Source organism: Pteronotus mesoamericanus, unplaced genomic scaffold (genome assembly GCF_021234165.1).
Source record: "Pteronotus mesoamericanus isolate MK-2021 breed Mesoamerican mustached bat unplaced genomic scaffold, CSHL_Meso_final contig_2, whole genome shotgun sequence".
NCBI lineage: Eukaryota > Metazoa > Chordata > Mammalia > Chiroptera > Mormoopidae > Pteronotus > Pteronotus mesoamericanus.
This window is the reverse complement of record NW_026555084.1, coordinates 10,866,483-10,885,161: the sequence shown is the minus strand read 5'-3', so window position 1 is coordinate 10,885,161 and position 18,679 is coordinate 10,866,483. Positions and strand designations below refer to the sequence as shown.

Below are 18,679 nucleotides of genomic sequence, written 5' to 3'. Positions count from 1 at the left end.
AGACAAAGCTGCTTGGTGCACATGAAGGGTAAAAACAGAACAAAAACAAAGACAGCTCAGACAGAATAAAAACACTTATCCAAACCACAAAAATGACCAAACACTCTTCTTCCCAAGCTAATATGACTTGTTTCTTTGTTCATTACAGTTTTAGCATTGTTCTGGTCTGCCCTACTTCAAGGTGGTAGAAAAAGATTTATGAAGGTACCAATCATAAAATTACTCCCACTTCCTGACAGCATCTAATCAAAGCAAAGTCTTGCTTCCTTAAAGCCTGCCCAAAATAACCTAATATAAGGCCAGATACTGTAAGAAACCCTTCCTTATTGCAGACATGCCTCGCGTGGTTCCCCGTGGTGTGTTCCCCTCCTAGCAATAACGGCTAAACCCAACTCGTTAAACTGCAGGTGTGTTCCTGGTCATTTCTTCCTGGAAGATGTGAAGATTCTTTACCACTTTTTATTAATAAGTAGAAGGAAACAAAAACTCTATATTAGAATCTCCTGGAAAATTCTCTTTAAATAGAAGGTTTCTGGACCTTAACCTTGAAGTTTTTTCTGTATGAATTTCCAGACCAAAAGATAAATTCCCTTGGGTCTGAGCTGGGTTCTTTAGCGGGGGCGGGAGAGGTGGTGGTTGCTGGCACTCCCAGGTTATTCTGATGAACTCCGTGTGTTCAACTGGCTCCAACACAGATAGGCTGACTTGTTTCCTTTCTATTTTTTAGGAATTCTAACACATTAACCTGTTTTATTTTTTCCATAGCACCCCAGACTCTCCGCAGTTATACACTTATTTATGCATGTTTAAACTTCTATCTGTGTGTCTCCATCAGGAGATAAGTGCCGTGGGACCAGGGCTTGTCTTTGTTACGCTGCTGTAGCCCCGCCTTTGAGAATAATATCTGTTGTCATATGACAAACCCTCTAAAATTTATTTTTTTGCAGAATGCAATTCTAGCATAAAAGATTAATCAACTTTCTAGGCAAGTAATTGCAAGATACTGTGATCTTTCCTGCCAGGAAATGATATCTATACTGAGGAAATACCCTTGTCTGGTGACAAGTGCAGCCAGTACGTTGAGGGTACAGAGTGAGACAAATTCTGGCTAAATTTAAAGGCCCCCTTTACAACAGTTGGGGCTGGCCCAAGATATGCTGGTTGCTTCAGGAGGTGGTGAGCCTTCCATGGCTAGATATCTTCAAGCCAAAATCTACAAGTATTTGATAGCAATTTGGTGGTTAGCTGAGGGAATGTCATTCAAGCATTAGTTTGGAGGAAGGATGTGATGGCCTTAAAAATCATAACCCAAGAGCCTATGATAAGTAATTGACAAGACATAACTCAAATTATGAGACTGATTTTTGCAGTTGGCTTCTGAAAACCAATCCACTTAAATCAAAGTCCAGTACAATCTTGTCAGATGTCTACATTCTATGAAAAGCTCATGTGTAATTGAATGCAATGAGACTAATGTATCCTCCCTCTCTCCCTTCTAGGTCCGAAAGCTGTAGAAGCTTATGGCCAAAAGTTTGAAGTAAAGACAGTTTCTGGGAAACTGCTCTTCTCGGCTGATAACAACGAGGTGGTAGTCGGAGCCGAGCGATTACGAGTCTTAGGTAAGGAGACTTTTTAATTGACCTCATGCTATTGTGTACTTTTGAGAGGAAGAGAGAAATGGTGTCTAGAAATTGATTTAGGCCAATTACCTGGATTCTCTTAAATCAAGACAGTTGAACTCCCCACCCCGGAGCCTGGTCCCTGGTGAAAATTTCTCGTCATAACGTCTTTGGGGTGCATCTGCCAACACTGAGCCTTGGGTGGGCCGTGTGCTCGTGCTGAGAAGCACAATAGAGCACAACCTGTCCTCACAGCTGGCAGTCTTGCCAGAAGCAGGTCCAACCTGTGTACGTGCTACAGTGATCACTAAACCTGGTTGTAACTGAGGACAGTTACAACCTTTGTTTGTGTGACATAACAGGTGACTTCATTGAGTATCTGCACAAGTCCGTTTTTGCTCTGGATTAATTCAGTTGACTTTTGTGAAGCTTTTTTTTGCATAGAGCGTGTACTGGACTTGCTTTTACCTACTAGGATTTGGGGTTTTCTTCCTCCCACAACTTTATGTTGACATAAGACTCTACTAAAAGAAAAATGGTATGGGTTAATGCTCAGTGGGTTGGTTTTGGTTTGGTTGCTTACAGTCAGGCTTTCTGAACAGAGATGGTAGGCAATAAATCCCAAACATGGACCCCTGTGATTCTAAAATCTTTAGGAAAAACTTCTTGCTTGAACCCAAACTGAAGTACTCTCATTGCTTCTCTTCTAAAAGTTCAGGAAAAATGTATTACCAGTTCATACATACCATAATGAGGAAGGATCATTTGCTTGCCTTATAATGACATGACTCAGTGCTTATTTTTAAGACTGGATTTTTTTTAATTGGATCGTATAAATAACAAAGAATGAGCCACTTTCTTTGGGCACCCTGTAGTTTTGTAGTTCATAATCTGAACTTAAAATTTTTATTTCTTCTGGAAAAAACTATATCCCACTGTATGCAGGCCACACAGTGAGTTGGGGTGGCTCTCCCACGACCTCTCAGCCATGTCACGAGAGTCCCAGGCATTACCGTCTTCCTCCTGAGTTACTTGGACATGGTTCCTTCCTTCTGAACCTTTGGGCTTCAGTAGCGGTGGTAGAACACACTATAATACGGACCATCTTTACCCTGTATTTATTTACATATCACTACTTTTTCCCTCCCACCTCTTTGCCTATAGGATATGCTGCACATTGTATTAATATATTAGAAATTTACAAATCTTGTTTTGCGCTTTTTATACTGTTGGGTGCTTATAATCAAAACTTTTACCAGGCTACTGAATAAATTTAGTCTCATTAGAAAATTTTTTAAAAAAATAATCACCTAGGGGAGTTCCAGAAAGGTTAGATTCATAAACCCAGCCGTGAATTACTGAGCTACAAGGTATGGTGGAAGAACCCAAGAGATTCCCATGGTCCCACTGTTGGAGTCATTGAATCTGAGGATACAAGCAATTAGTGTTCCGTGGCTGTGCACAGTCACGCTCTAGAATGGCGGGTTTGTTACGAGCTCTCATACTGGAGCTGACCTGGATCTTAATCTCTGCTCTGTCACCTGTCAGCTATATAACTTTGGTCAGGTTACCGACATCTGAGTCAGTTTCCTTTTCTCTCCTATCGGACTGAGAACATCTGCCATCTCAAGTTGCCCCTCCAGCTAAATGAGATCATGTTATGTGTACTTACCCCAGCGCCGGGCACAAAACAGTACTCAGTCAATAGTAGGCACTGCTGCTGTTAGTACTCATGCTACCACTTCTATAATAATACTGATAGTGCTTTTCCTTCCATTGACCCCTAAATGTGCCCAATACAATTTTAACCCATCTTTATCCTGTAGTAGCTATGTGCCCTTTAGCAAGTTATCCAACCCCTCTGTGCCTGTGTTTGTTCATCTATAAAATGCAGAGGTGGGAGAGCAAGAGGGAGTAGTAGAAGTACCTGCCTCCTAAAATTCTTGGGAGGATTGAATGAAATAATCTCTGTAAAATGGATAGTAAGTTGGCTAACAAATAAGTGTTCAGTAAGTGCTAGTTGGAAATTACTATTTGTTCCCTGTGTTATTAGTTTCACAAAACATCTTTCTTCTCCATTACTGCTGTCCCGCTCCGAGTCATCACTTCGGTCCTCAGTCAACTTGTCTGGTCAGTCTGTCTCTCTCCTCCTCTCCCTCCCCTTCCCCTTCCCCTTCAATCACCCTGCCCTCTTCTCTCCCACCTGCGCTTGCCTCTGCCTTCGCTATCACTGTTCCTGGCCCCATTATGCTCCCCTGTCAGTCTAAAAACTTTGGCATCATCCTGACCAGGACCAGGATCAGCAGAGTCAAAAGGTGGAAGTGACCATCTGGAGGGGGCTCCATTGAAGTGAGAAGTCAGGGTGCAGAGGCGGAGAGCAAGGGACAGCCCGTCCCTAATCAGGTGTCCCCAGGGCATGAACTGAAAGAACACCCTTTTTCATCTCGCTTTTTCCTGTCTATAGCGTGAGACTTGTCTAGAGCAGAAGATAGCAGATGTTTTCAAATTCAGCCACAAAAACTTATAAAAATAAAATTTTATACCAAACTCCAATAAATAATCTATGTGTATGTAACACACCAGGACTGCCCTGGGTAGCGACCACTCATGACCCAAGTACGTGCTTTACAACATTATTACATTTACACCTCCCCGACACCCTGCGAGGTGGGCACCATTGTAAATATCACCATTTTACAAGTGACAGAACTGAGTCATTCCCAGTTAAGGGAGAGGGCCAGAATTCCCAGCCAGGATGCAGACCGCCTTCCTTTAAAGCGCTGTACTTCTCTGCCTCCTCAAATGTATCTCATTTTCAGGTGAGTAAACTAAGGCTTGAGAAAGTGAGGAAACTTACCCAAAATCAAGTTTAAATCCTTGCCTATGGACTCCAGCCTCAATGCACTTAACTGCATGTAAATATGTTAGTTATAAGACCCTTTTCTAACTCTCACAATTAATGTTTTTCCCTCTTATTTGTAGAAACAACACTTTCCATGTTCTAGGTTTGGGGAGTTAATAGAACACACACACACACACGCACACACACACAAATTTCAGGCTATTCTCTTGTTCGGGACTACTTGGCTATACCAGCTCGAAAATAATTGCCCAGGGGAAAAAGTAGTGGTATCTCATGCCAAGATCCTTTTGTTCAAATGGTGTTTGGCACTTCTCATTAGTTTCTTAGTGCTTCCTGAATCAACTCGATGCTTTAAAATCTGACTTTGCAAAGATACATGGTAATTTTAGATGTCCAAACACTTTGGCTAAATCTTGTACAAAATTCTATAATGGCATCATTTAAGAACTTTCCACCACTCCGCCCCACCCCACCCCACTCCACTGCTGTGTAGACTAAGGGCTAAAATACTCTTATAGTCTTTGGTCACTTAAGGGCAGGCGCATGTTTTTGTTCTTGTTGCTTATGCTTGCGATGTGTCTCTTAGAGATGATTTAGGATAAAATCTGTCTCCCCCTGTCATTAGACACATTTGTTTTTTTTATGTTAAAATGTAGAAAGAAACCATTATGATAAAGACCGCTGCTGCTAGCAGTGCTGAGAAGATTAGGAAATGACCACCCTGCGCATCTCGCATCAGCCCACACAGTGAAATGAGCTTCGTGTGTTGCAGAAACGAGCTTCCTGTCAGCTGGGACTCAGCCATATGGTGCGGAACACGAAATTTAGGCAATTTCTTTTTCAGCTTAATGAGAAGTTTGTCTTTTGGAGTGGTCAGACTGCACAGACTCTTGGGAGTTTTGAGTCGGGTTGTGTATTTCATGGTGGAGTCTCTCAGACCTGGGCTTGAGTCCTTGCACAGCCACCTAGGATGGAAGTGACCCTACACAAGTCTGTTTTTGTCTCTAAGCTTTAGTTTCTGCAAGTATAAAACAAAGAGAGGTGAACAAAACAAAGAATGGAAGTAAGGATGAATGAGTACAATAAGAAACAAATGTAAATAAATCAGTTATTTTAGTTGAGTAGGAAGAATCAATAGACGATAAGAAAATAATGCCTCTTGGGTTTAGTAGCTTAACTCTTGAGCTCAGAGTAATTACTTAAATTCTTCTCTGGGTAATCATACCACCTATTCCCCTGAGCACACTCAAAGGACCTAAAATAGTGCAATCCTTGAATAGTATGGCTAAAGGACCGGTCGTCACGCCTCATGAAAAATGTTTCAATTATCTGGAAACTTTTATCCTGGAAAGGAGGTGGGGGAATCAGTGTAGGCAGACTGTAGTTACGGATCTCCCAAATATACCTGTTTTTCCTGGAGTAAAGAAAGCTCTTAGGAGCCATATAGTTGAGTGGTTCAATGCACAGGTTTAATCTTGGTCTCTGTCTTTAGTCACCTGGTGCCCTTGGTTGTATCACTTTGCCCTTCTAAGTATTCTTGTACTCTGTGGCATAGTGTAATAATGCCTGGCTCTCATAGTAATGGGGACACTGGGTGGTACAAGGTGTGCCACTTGTGGTACAAGGAGTGAATAGCACAGTGTGTGGTACACAGTGAGCACTTAGTACATGCTAACCGTTGTCATGTTGCTGATGGTTTCTGTTGGTCCACTTGGGCTTCATGGGACTCATCAGTCCTAAAATTTTATGCAGCTGCTCTGTGTTCAGAAAAGAAGGTACTCACAGATAAATTGGTCTAGGACCTATAGGCGTGTTCCTATATCAGCTAAGTCAGAACAAGTGGACTTCTGTACACAGCGAGGACCAGAACAGATTACATCTGTACAGGCTAGGAGGTACTATACTACCCATTTCACCCCAGTGCTCATAAGGCTGGTCTTCCCCACTGTGTTGTTTTCAAGTTAGACTTGGGTAATAGAGGAACCAGAGGATTGGGTTGAATTTTCAGAATTCTGGAGTCCCTCCCTGCACTCATGAAGACAGTGGTCCTCAAATGGGAGCATCAGCTGTGCTTTTTAGTTGTGCAGGCCCAAGCCCCTTCCCACACCTACTAAGTCAGATATTCGGAGGTGTGGCCACAGCTTTGCTGGTGGCTTTCAGTTGAGTCCAGGCTCAACTTATACAACTTTGCTCAAGAAAAACTACAAAATAAGTACAGCTGACATATGTTGAGGGCTTACCTTGTGCAAGGTGCCAAACTGACGTTATGAAAGGGCTCCCGCTCATCACCTAGATTTATAGAGGAGCCCACAGAGACACAACCTGCTCCACGGTCCACAGGTAGAAACTGGCGGAGCCAGGCTCTGGATCCAGGCCGTCTTACCCACTACTCTTAGTGGCCTCTTTGCCAGTAACCTTCCGCTTCCGCAAGTTCCACAGCACGCTGGCATGACAACGAGAGGGAGAGAACTGGGCAAGGGCTGTCTGGCTGTTCCTCGCCTTTCTGCCTTCTGACTACCCTGCTGTTCCCACGGTTCTCCCACACCTGGCCGTTTCTCTGCTCGTTTCACAGAGCCTTCCTTGGCCGAGTGGATGGCGTCAGATTCACACTTGGCATCCCATGTGGACTCCCCCAGGGTTCAGCCCTTGGTTTTCCTCTTTTCCCACTTCTGTGGGAAATCCCACAGTCACATAAAGTTTCAGCATTTGCTCTTTTCAGGTGGCCCTCAAAACTGTACTTGCCTTACACTGTCTCCTCAGTTCTCGTTCCAAATTCCCAAACAGCCTGCACTTTGCTGCATTGCCATCTTTCCGTCACTTCCTGAACGTAGGTCTCCCTTCCCACTGCCCGCCTCTCCAGAACCCACTTCCCTAATTCTCCGCGTGGGGCCCCCATTCCGCTGGTCTTCGAGCCGTTGCTTAGACTGAGGCATCAGACCCTTTCTTTCTTTACATGGGCATGAATGTCTGTACCAGTTGTGGGTTTTTCATACCACAATGCTTCTAGTTAGATCTGACACAAGAAAAAGCAGGCTTGTAATCAGACCCGTCATTGAATTACCAAAAGAGGTACAAAATTAGTGTGCAGGATGAGGTGTGGTATCGTTCAGCTTTAATTACAGAACAAAATTATTACATACTGTACAAGAATGGTCTTTTAAAAAGCCGCAAGAAAATAGGCAACACAAAGGCCTGTGCATCTAAGAGGCATCGCTGTGGAGACAGCAGGGAAAACATAATTTTGATTTTCATTAATGGCCAATTGCATTGAACAATGAATCGAACATTTATAGCATTTATAAACAAAACATAATTATTAGATGTTATTCTAATTGTTAATTAGGTCTATTTATGCTCTAGATTAGTTTTTTAAATATGTCCTCTAGATGCCACTTGGTGCTAATTATCTGAGTTACATTATTATCAACTGAAAAACATTTTTAATTAAGCCTAAAGCCATTTAAATTAGCATAAGATTTGTAGAAATTTAAATGTGGTCTGATGCTTGTTTTGTTTTGTTTGGAAAGGCGTCAGATGATACAGTTAGCCTTTTGAATTAGTTTCTGATGAAACACTACTGCACCTGGGCAATGGATAATTATGATAGGGTGTTCTTAACAGTGTTCATTCATTAAATGAGTGTAACATATATATAATCTGTGTCCATCACTACTACTGGCATCATGGACATACAGAGATGAAAGTCCCTGCTCTATCAGGGAGCTGCCTGTCTGATCAGGAAGATGACAAAAACAACTCCAGATATCTGAGAGCGCAAGCAGAAAGCAGGCTGTTCAGTAGGATAGAACGGAGTGACTGTGGAATTTCAGAACGCAGCTGTGGTGTGGCGGTGCTCGGGAGGGAGTTGAGAAAGTTTCCTAACTGAAGGGCGCATTTGAACTAGGTTTGAGTATGGATTAGGGGAAAAACAGGGAGAACACTTGCGTGGTGAATGAAATCACTCATGTTTATCCATCAGGGTTCAGTTGGTTTAAGTGATGTAAGTCCAACCAAAGCCCCAGGAGGGAAGATTGATTGCCTCATGTGATAGGAAAACTCTGTGATCGATGGCTTGAAGCTAGATTCAGCGGCTCAAGTAATGTGACTGCAATTCAGCCTCTCTTTCTCATGCCATCTCTCAGCCGTGTTCTCCAGTGTTGTTGGTGAGCAGAAAGAATGTTTTTCTTCCTAATGTAAATCCAGCAAAGTCCTAGTTTTTCCTCTGGATGGACTGACTTGGGCCATATGCCCCTCCCTGAGCAAGTTGTGACCAAGATGATGGAATATGGTCATTAACAAGGCAACCGGGGTCATCTCCCCACTGCTGGAGCCTGAAACGTTGCTGGAGGTGAAAGTGACAGACTGGAAGGTGTCCTGCTTTGCGCATGTCATAAGAAGGCAGGGCTCTTTGGGAAAGACAGTAGTGCTGGGGAAAAAGAGAAGGCAGCAGGAAAAGGGGGAGACCAGAGATGAGATGGGTCAACTTCATAAAAGAAGCCGTGGGCATGAGTCTGCAGAGCCGAGCAGGGCTGATGAGGACAGGCTGGGGCAGGCACTGCTCACTCACAAGGTTGCCCAAAGCCAGAGCCGACTCCACGCATGTAACACACACAGAGTGAAGGCTGGAAATAACTGAGAGTGAGATTGGGGGGAGGGGTAGTTTTCCAAAGGAAGGCTGGGGTGTTGTTACCAGGAGAGGGAATGGATGCTGCGCAAAGATAAATAGAAAATGTATTAATCCAAGTTGAGATCATGGAAAATCATGACCACGTACATGAGACAGTAGTCCACCCATAAGGCTGCAAAGGCTGTTGGGTGGAAAATACTTGGTAAGTTCTCTCCTCCATACTTGCTCAGAACTGGATACACTGGCGGCCTTTCTGCATCAGCAAGCGTGTTTTCATCTCCAGCATTTTCTGCTGACTCTCGCCTCTGCCCAGAACCCTCTTTTGTAGTCTGTGCATAAAAGACCTCTTTCCTTTTAAAAGATCTTCAGTCTCACTTCATTGAAGAGGCCCTTGATCACCTTATAAAGAGAGCATGTTCCCACTCTCAATGTCTATACCAGGAATCAGCAAACCACAGCCTGCGGGCCAGAACAGGCCAAGACCACTGCCTGGTTTTGGCAGTAGCACAGCCGCGCTCATGTGCACCGCCTGTGGTTGCTTCCACACACTACAGCAGCAGAGTTGAGACAGATCACATGGCCCACACACCTAAAATACACTCCTTTACTCCTCTTCAGAGCAGTTATCACAACATTACATAGTATGTCTATGTATATATGTTTATTTTCATCCTTAATTAAAATAGAAGCTTCTTGACAAGAAGGACTTACATTTTTCAGAGTCTAGAATAGTGCCTGGTGCACATCAAGTGCTCGGCGATATTCGTTGCATGAGAGGATTGAACAATTTTAGACACTGGAATGTTTTATAACCAATTTGATGGCATAGAGGAAGGGAGGGAGGGAAAGCGGGCACCTAACTTAGGAGAACACAGTACTACCTTTGTTGAGGGCTCACCAGGACCTAAACAAGGGTAGAAAGAGAAGAGAAAGCAAATGGGGAAGATCATCTTGAAGCAGAACTCATGAAACCCGGTAGCTCACTGGATGTGGAGGGTCAACAGAGGGAAGCAGGGATGTCACTGGTGTTGTGTACCTTGTCAGTGAGACAGTTATGATGCTGTGAATAGAAATGTCTAGGAGCAACAGAAGGTCTGGGATCAGAGAGAAATTGTTCAGCTTTAGATAAACTGGTCTTCCCGCCTGAGGACCTCTCTAAGGGAGAAGCCGAGTGTCCTGTGGGCAACGCCAGTGGAAAAACCCATTACAGAGGCCCAGCCAAGCAGAGTGGGCTGAGAGGCACCCACGCAGAGAGAGTAGGTGGACTCCAGAAAGGAGATGGCATCGAGGGGCATCTGGAAGAGAACTTGGAGGGACTGAGCCATCGGAGCGTTACGAGCAGCCTCCAGCCCATCTGTTCCCCGCAAAGAGGCTCACAGGCAGCCTTACCAGGGCCATGCCTGCCCCCCGGGAGGCACCCTCAGAAACGGAGGCCCTACCTCACGCTCTCATGCCTTCCCTAATCCATGCTGCCTTTCACCAGGAAAAGGAGCTCAGAGTTTTCAGAATGTGACATAACTAGGTTCTGTCATCCTACCAGCCACATGATGTGGGCTACATTACACACGTCACTTAGGCTCTATGTGTAGGTTCTAAATAAACAACTTCTCCCCCTTTCCTTTTTCTTTACCTTCATCTTACTCTCCTCTTTCTCTCCCCCTGCCATTTTTTGTTTGTTTGTTTGTTTGTTTGTTTAAGTCCTCACCCAAGGATGTGTTTACTGATGTTAGAGAGTGAAGAATCAGGCAGGGGGAGGGGGGAAAGAGAGAGAAACATCGATTGGTTGCCTCCCATACATGCCCCAACTGGGGATTGAACCTGCAACCTACATATGTGCCCTACCTGAATTGAACCTGCAACCTTTTGGTGTAGGGAACAACACTCCAACCAGCTGAGCCACCCAGCCAGAGCTCTCTCTCTAGTATCTCAGTGAGTGGAAGGAAGCACAAGAGAGGCTGAAGGATGATAGTAAATGGCGGAACACAGTACCTCTTACATGGTGGCAAAAACGGAATAGTTGAGACATTGATCCTTGGGACCCGAGCGCCTACCAATCTAATAGGAACATTTGGGTAACAAATCAGAGGAGCCAGAACCATGCCAGGGACCTCCTCCTGCGCTCTGTTATCGTTAGCAGAGAAAATCTGCTGGGAATTCAACTATTTAAAAAGAATTGCTGGTCATAGAGTTCTCCTCTGTCACCTCATTCCAGTGTTGGTTAATTATTTACCGGAACAACACATTAGATCATAGAGATACATTTCCCATAAATAATGTAGCAAGAAAGCCAAATATAAGAGTCTCAGATTAACGACCCCAACCTTAATAAACCGGAGATGCTTGATGAGGAAAAGCACAGTTCTACAACAGAGAAATAATAATGGGGTTTTTATCTGAAATGCTTTTGGGAGGACAACTCCCATAATTTTCCAAAAAATTAAATGCGAGCCAGTCCAAAGGCCTAGGCCATCCCACCGCCCAGTTTTATCGTGCGTCCACCCAGGCGCACCGAGCCCCGCGCGCTGCCCCCCCATGGTTGATCCCTTATGCGGGAGGAAAAGGCATTTGCTGGGCCCCACACGCTCTCCCCTGTGGCGGGAGGGAGATGGGACTGAAGGTGAGCGTGGTGGACCGTCGCTCTGTGTAAACATCCCTAGCTGCCCCTGCAGCCTTCCCTCAGCAGACGGGCTTGCTGAGCCATCGTCTCCCTCAGCCGCACGTGGCAGGGCAGGGAAGGAGAGTCAGCTGGGGACACTCGTCGCTTTCTAAATGGATTAAAGAGTTGATGAGGTTCACGATTTGGCTGCTTTGAAGAGAACCAATTCCAGCACTTCTCAAGGAAGGGATATGTTTCTGTTTCTTTGCTTGTGGAACCAACAGGACTTTAATTTCTCTATCAAGATACAGCTAATGTGCTTTCAGGCATCTGTTGGCTTGTTTTTTATCCCTGAAGTTTTCTTCTTGCCAGTTAATACTAAGAAGAGAGTATTTTCAGATGTGGAGATGAACTTCTGCTGGGCCATCTTCAATGTCAAGAGGCTTTCTATGCAGCCTAGCTACACTGTTTTCTTTCTCATTAATTATGTTCACTGTTGCAAAATACTCTTAAGAAACAAAAAAGTCACCTGAGTTGAATTTTTTTTTTCCTTTCTTCCCAGCAGAGGCCAAGGGGAATGTTGCTATTCCACAGTGACACTAGGAATTTAATGAGATGACAACATGAATAAGAAACTCTCAGTGTGCAGACTAGGGAAGGAAATTAACTTTATTCTCCTTTATTGGAGAGACTAGAATTTAATTCTGCGTAGTTGAATGGGAGAAAAGAGCACTAAAAATACTTCCTTTAGCACTGTATGCCCTCCCGCCCACCTTCCTCTACGCTTCGCTGTGTCCTTCCCTTCTAATCGGAACTCCTTTTGCACCCTGACTTCCCTAGAAAGAGCGTGAGAGTGGTGAGGGTGAATGCAAACAGAAGAAGTAGGGGGAAGCAGAGGAGAAAATATCCAGAACACCTCATGGCACAGGACAGACGCAAATGCCCGAGTGTCTCTCCGCTGGAACACTTGTGTAGGCGAGTGGCTCAAGGGGTCTGGTGTTTGGAGGCCAACTGCCTGGATTCCACTCCCAGCTCTACTCCCACAACCTTGGGCATGTTTCTAAGTCACTGCACATCTGGAGATGGGGTGACAAAAGAGTGCCTTTATGATATATTCCAAGTCCTTGGCCACCACGCTAAGCGCATAATAAGGGCCCAGTGTATTGATGCCCATTACTATTGTCCTTTCTTTAAATGCCTGTTGTGTGCCATTTGTGCAGCTGTCACCAATCGAAGTTCAATGCCCAGAGGTAAGGACATAGCATAAAAGCTTCCTTGATCTCAAATAGGTAATAGGGTGTCAAATATGTAACAGGATGCCAAGTAGGTAAAAGAGTGTCAAAGCACATGCCCAGTGAAATATTAAAGAGCAGTGAAAAGATTCCCTATAAAGATAAACAAAAACTGTAAGATAGCATTTGGCTGCAGTTTGTGCTGAGAGGACTTGACAGTAAGTGGGGGAGGGGAATAGGAGACCAAGCTCGTGGAGGTAGCCCCGGGGAAAATTCCCGGGGTCCGGGGATGACTTAGCAGGTGGAGGGGAGTGAGCAACAGCTCCCCCAACAGCAGGATCAGCAGAGCCCGTGACAGAGGAAGTGGGATGAGCAGCTGTTGCTTTTCCAACAAATAAGCATGTGAATTCTTTTTTGGGAAGAGAGAGTCATTAGCAGCATCGAGTAGATAGGAATTGCTTACTTCCCCAAAAGCCCACGTTCAGGAGAGGCTAGACCCTGCCAGGGGCCTCTGCCTGCGGGGAGTGCACTGCGCAGGGTGCAGCTGAAACGCTCGTGGGGGTAGTGGATAGGATTGGGACGCTGTAAGCCGGAGGAAAATCACGTGAAGTTAGGCCCTTAGAAGTAGTTCCTGGTGCAAGAGCTTTCCCAGGTCAGAGGGCAGTAGAAGTGGGTCACCGCAGCAAGACGCTGTGGGCTGTTCTCACTTAAGAAATTCAGTACATTCGACAGATATTCACTGAGCGCTGACTGGGGCCGACTGCCGTGCTGCCAGAGAGACACCGGGGCCCTGCCTCCCTGGAACCCACAGCCAAGCCAGAAAGACAGATGTTTTACACATTTACATGAGAAAGAAATGTGTCTCATCATGGGGGAAGGACAAGACGTCATGGAAACATACAATTTGGAGATCTTAACCTAACTTTTCAAGGAAGGGAAGTCTTCCCCTAGGAAACAATGATTAAGTTGGGGTTGGAAGGATAAATAGGAGCCCGTGAAGGAAAAGGGAGTTGGAGGAGCTGAGCGTGGAGCACGTGTGCAGGATCCCGGGTGGCACAATCTTTCGGAAGGTCATAGGAGTCCAGCACAGCCAGGGGGTGGCGGGCAAGGAGCTGAGCACCCGGACAGGAAGAGAGACAGGCCATAATTACGATGGTCGACATTTATTAAATACTGGGTACTGTGCAAATCTCTTTATATGTGTTAATTCAATTCTTACAGCAGCCCTCTGAGATAAGTTTTATTAGTATGCTCCTTTACATCTGAGAAAATTGACAATTGGAGAGCTAAGTTCCCAAGGTCAGGTAGCAAGTTATACAGCAGAAGTGAGATGCCCAGATAATCAGACTCTGGAGCCTCTATTTTGTTCGTTTTTTTTTATAACACATTTGTTGAGATATAATTCACATAACAAATGATTTACCCAAAGTTTGAAATTCAGTGTTTTAGTATAAAGAGCCTATGCTTTTATCACATACAAGTAGCTGCAAATATACATACCTACAAATGCACATATGCACATAGCTACAAATATACATATGTACATATACAGTTCTATAATATATGTTTCAGATGTAAGTATGGTGTATTTATTTGCTCTCCATCATATATGTGTGTATGCTATACTCTATTATATATTATATGAATATATAGGTTATATATATACATATATATGAATCATTATCAAGATGTGTGTATATGAACCTATCATAAAATCATACTGCAGTGAGCACCGTGAACTGTGTTAATGTGTTTAGACTTAAGGGTAATGCAGAGACATTGAAGGGCTTCAAACTCGGGAATGACAAGAGCTGACCCATGAGGACAAATGAGGTCAGTGAGTGGGTTGGACAAATCCGCTAATCGTGGGACCAGATGTGCCCATGAGAGACATTCCAGAAAGAAAGCCAGGCAGCCACTTTACTAGCCTGGCTGCACTCACAGGTGGCTCACCTTGGCCTCTGTTACTTTCAGCACCAAGGAAGCAGCCCGAGCCTATGAGGGAGGGCAGGACCATCCCGGTTGGCCAGTGAGTTCCGAATGCTGGACACTGTTCTTCCCATTGACGGGAGCTGATTGTAGGTCAGAGCACATTTAAAGCACTGGTATCGTAAGCTTGGGAAAGAAGAGGATGCATTTAACTAAACACAGGAGAGAGCTGATTTGAAATCAATGTGCAGGTACCTATGAGTTGTGGGAAAAGGGAATGTGCTTCTCTTCTTTGGCCGTTAAGGGCACCTCAGCGGCCAAGGAAAATGGCTTTCCCTCTCCGCTTCCTGTCTGTGCAGCTGACCGGTTACTGGGGACGCTGCAGCTCAGCATGTTTACTGAGGGCCCCCCTGCAGGAGGGCCTCGGGGAGCTCCTTGTCCTAACTCTCCTGCCCAGGACTCAGGGAGTGTTTCTCCTCAGCAAATTCCAACCACAGGTTTTTGGTGAACCAAGGGAAGGTGCCAGGGCCTTGGATTTATAAGGTGTGACCTCTCCCTGCCTTCAGGAATTTAAGCTGGAGTATGAGATGTGAGAAATGTACCGGAGGAACTCCTGTGCTAGGCTGAGCGCCCTCAAAGAGGCCCAGAGCTTGGGGGCCAGGGGAGTTCCAAGGAGAGGCCTTCACTGAGAGGTGGAGATCTGTTAGCCCTGGAAGGACTTCACTGGGTGGGGGCGGGGGAGCTGCCCCCTCTGGAAGGGGGCACCCTCAGAATCCGCTCTTACTGTTGTGCTATCGTCTGGTAACTAAACTTCAGTTTAAAGCCTTAGTCCTGTCACCTGAACAGTTGAGGGATAAAAAATGAATTATGGGATCGGAGTGGAACAGACTGGTTCTTAAAATGATCGCTTTCCCCGTTCTCTCCCCATCTCCCTCCTGCCCTCCTGCCCTCCTCGTCTTCTGTGGTTCTAAGGCTGACCCTTCATAGAGCACGAAAAGCCGGCTTGGAGGAATGTCTGTGCTACCACAGATCACAAATAGGCTAATGCACAGGAACGGACGAAAGCCTAGAAAACAGTGTATCATCGCCTTCTGCAGAGTAGTGTTTAATTAGCTCAGAATACTTGCACATTTTCCTGTTGTCAACTTACTTGATTCTCAGAATCATCCTTAAAGGCGCTCAGGATGGGGAAAGAAAAAGGAAAAGCAGTGTCCCACTTCCGTCTTAGAGATGAAGAGACTGAAGTGCACGAGGTGGAGCAGCTCGCACAGCTGGAGTGTGCTTCTGCCTCCCGCCCTGCCCTGCCCCTCCCCGCGGCAGCCACCCCACCTCTCACTAACAGAGGGCCAGGCGTGCGGGGGGGGGGGGGCAGGGGGCGGTTGTGGACCACACTCACAACAGTCCCCTGCTGTGAGTGTGGTCCACAACTGCCCCCCCGCCCCCCCGCCTGGCCCCTGGCGCAACCGGAAAGGATGCAGACAGTTCTAAGGGAGCGGCTGTGACCTCTCACCACTTGCCTGGTGTGTATGCAGGTGGCCATTCTAACGCAGGGGTTCTCTTTTTTTTTTCTTGCCACAGACCCCTTTGTCAGGCCCATGGAGACTGTGGACCCCTTCTCAGAATTACATTTTTTACCCATTGTACCAAGTGCCCAAGATTACCAAAGAAAACCAATGGCATACAGTTACCAACATATTTTAAAAAAACAACTTTGTGATATAATAATGTCTTTCTCTGTTATAAACACTAAACATATCTAGTTGTAGTTGAGTGTGAATGATATTTTGAAACATATGCAACAACCCACCTCTGATAGGAGGTGATCTAGGATTTCCTTTGGCGCCAGTGTCCCCATAATTACTGCAGACCGTGTTCTACACTCTCATCAGAGGACGTACTAGATTTCAGAAGATGAGTGAACATAGTGATGTGAAATCTGCCCCTTCGAAGTTCACCGGTCCACTGAATTCTATCCATGAATCCTTGGTGTCTGTTGTCCTGAAGGGAGGCCACCTGTCCTAATATAAGCGACTAGGGAGCACTTCTTATTATGTACAAACTCTATGATAGCCTGAAGATTCAGGGAGAATGTAACAATAGAAAACAATTCCAAACCCTGACATATGTCTGTATCATTTCATGTTTAATATCACAGGCCTCATAAAAGGACCTCTTGTTTCACGTGGAGCTCTAGCATTAAACTCTGAGGGTGGGATTAGTCTGGAGATGGTAGGGGGCGGACATTACAACACAGTAGACCCAGAAGATGGTTCTCAACATGGGCAGTTTTGTCCCCCAAGGGATACTTGAGACTGTCTAAGGATATCTTTGATTGTCACAACTTGGGAGGGGTTGCCACTGGCATCTAATAGGTAGAGGTCGGGGATGCTGCTCAACATCGTCCAATGCACAAGACACCCCCACAACAAAGAATTATTTGGCCCCGAATGTTAATACTGAGTTTGAGAAGCCCTGGACCAGAGGCAAGGTGTACAGGACCCTAAGTGAAATCCCACTGTAAAGAAACTCATGCATGCCTGGTTCTGTTCCCCACCCCCACCCCCCCACCCCCCCATCCACTGGGAAGGCTGTGCCTCCTTTCTGATTTCTTCAGGCTGAAGATTACATTCTTACCCACTTCATGGTGCCCAGTGTCAGGCCACATACACAGCAGGTACATAATTAAGTGTAGCCACTGGTACGGGGTGACCCTGCTGTTTCTCTAGCTCAAGGCTTGGCTCCAAAGTAGTGATAGAAGAAGCAAAGAGCTCAAGATAGGAGTTCGGCAGGAGACAGCTACTTGGAATGGAGCAAACAGAAGAGACACAGGTAGAGGTCTGAATCCGTTACCCATTCAAAGCAGTTTGCTGGCCTACTTCTGTCTGTGATGTAAAGAATGTAGCATCCTGGGCAAGACATTCCCAGTGGGAAGTTCCCTTCCTTGATACAGCAAAAACGATGCCTACCATAGAGGATGGCTATCCATTCCCTTATTTATGTAATCCTGTAGTTGAAATAGACCTTAAAGGTCATTTATGACATTGCTGACATTTGTTGAACACCTCCCATGACCTTAGCACTGCTTTGTACCTTTCACATTTAGTACCTTGTTTGTTGTTCATGTTTCCCCCACACCCCTTTCCCCTGGGATCCTACATTGTTTCCTCTGTTACAAAATCCTCTTATTGGGACAAAGGATAGGCTGCCCCGTCATGCCAGGCATTGAAAATGGCGAATGCCGAGATGTGTGTTAGGTGTTAGAAGCGCTCCTTGGAGACCACTGCAGTGACCCAGGAATGATCTCATAGTTGGAATTATTTCTTTAAAATTCTGAGTTGTGCCAAAATCAGTGACATTTCCTTTACCTCCTTTAAGGCTAATGTGGCCCAATCCTGAAATGAGTCCTCGAGGTAGGATCATTTGCCCAGTAAGAGCGTGATTTCTGTGGGGTCCCTGGGTACCTGAGAGTGCTTTGCTCTAATGGATCAGGGGTGGGGGGTGTCAGCTCCCATAATTTTGTGAGCCTTCTCCTTGAGCTGTTTCTATTTGTCATGAAAATCTGGAAGGAATTTTTGCATTGCTAGAACAAAATGAAACTCGGTTTATTGATTTGCTAGTGTCCAGCGTCCCTAAAAACAGACCTCGGAGTGGGGCTGCTAGGGTGCCATGAGAACATACCTAGAAGTAGTTTAGCAGACCCAGCTGGAAGTCTTGCTTTTACTCTTAAATTAATCATATTTAGTTTCCTAACCTGTCTTTCAAGGGATCTGCTTCTAAAGAGGGCAGTTTTTAAAGATGAAGAGGGGAGTCTTT

At 45.3% G+C, this 18,679-nt stretch overlaps 1 protein-coding gene across 1 annotated transcript in view; it reads left to right on the top strand.

The window, feature by feature from the left end:
- The window catches only part of SGCD (sarcoglycan delta), a 339,305-nt gene that overhangs the window by 224,542 nt on the left and 96,084 nt on the right, over positions 1–18,679 (top strand). Inside the window, exon 5 of the mRNA XM_054568124.1 lies at positions 1,500–1,619. Coding sequence (XP_054424099.1) covers positions 1,500–1,619 — 120 coding nt within the window. The remainder of the gene's footprint in view (positions 1–1,499; positions 1,620–18,679) is intronic.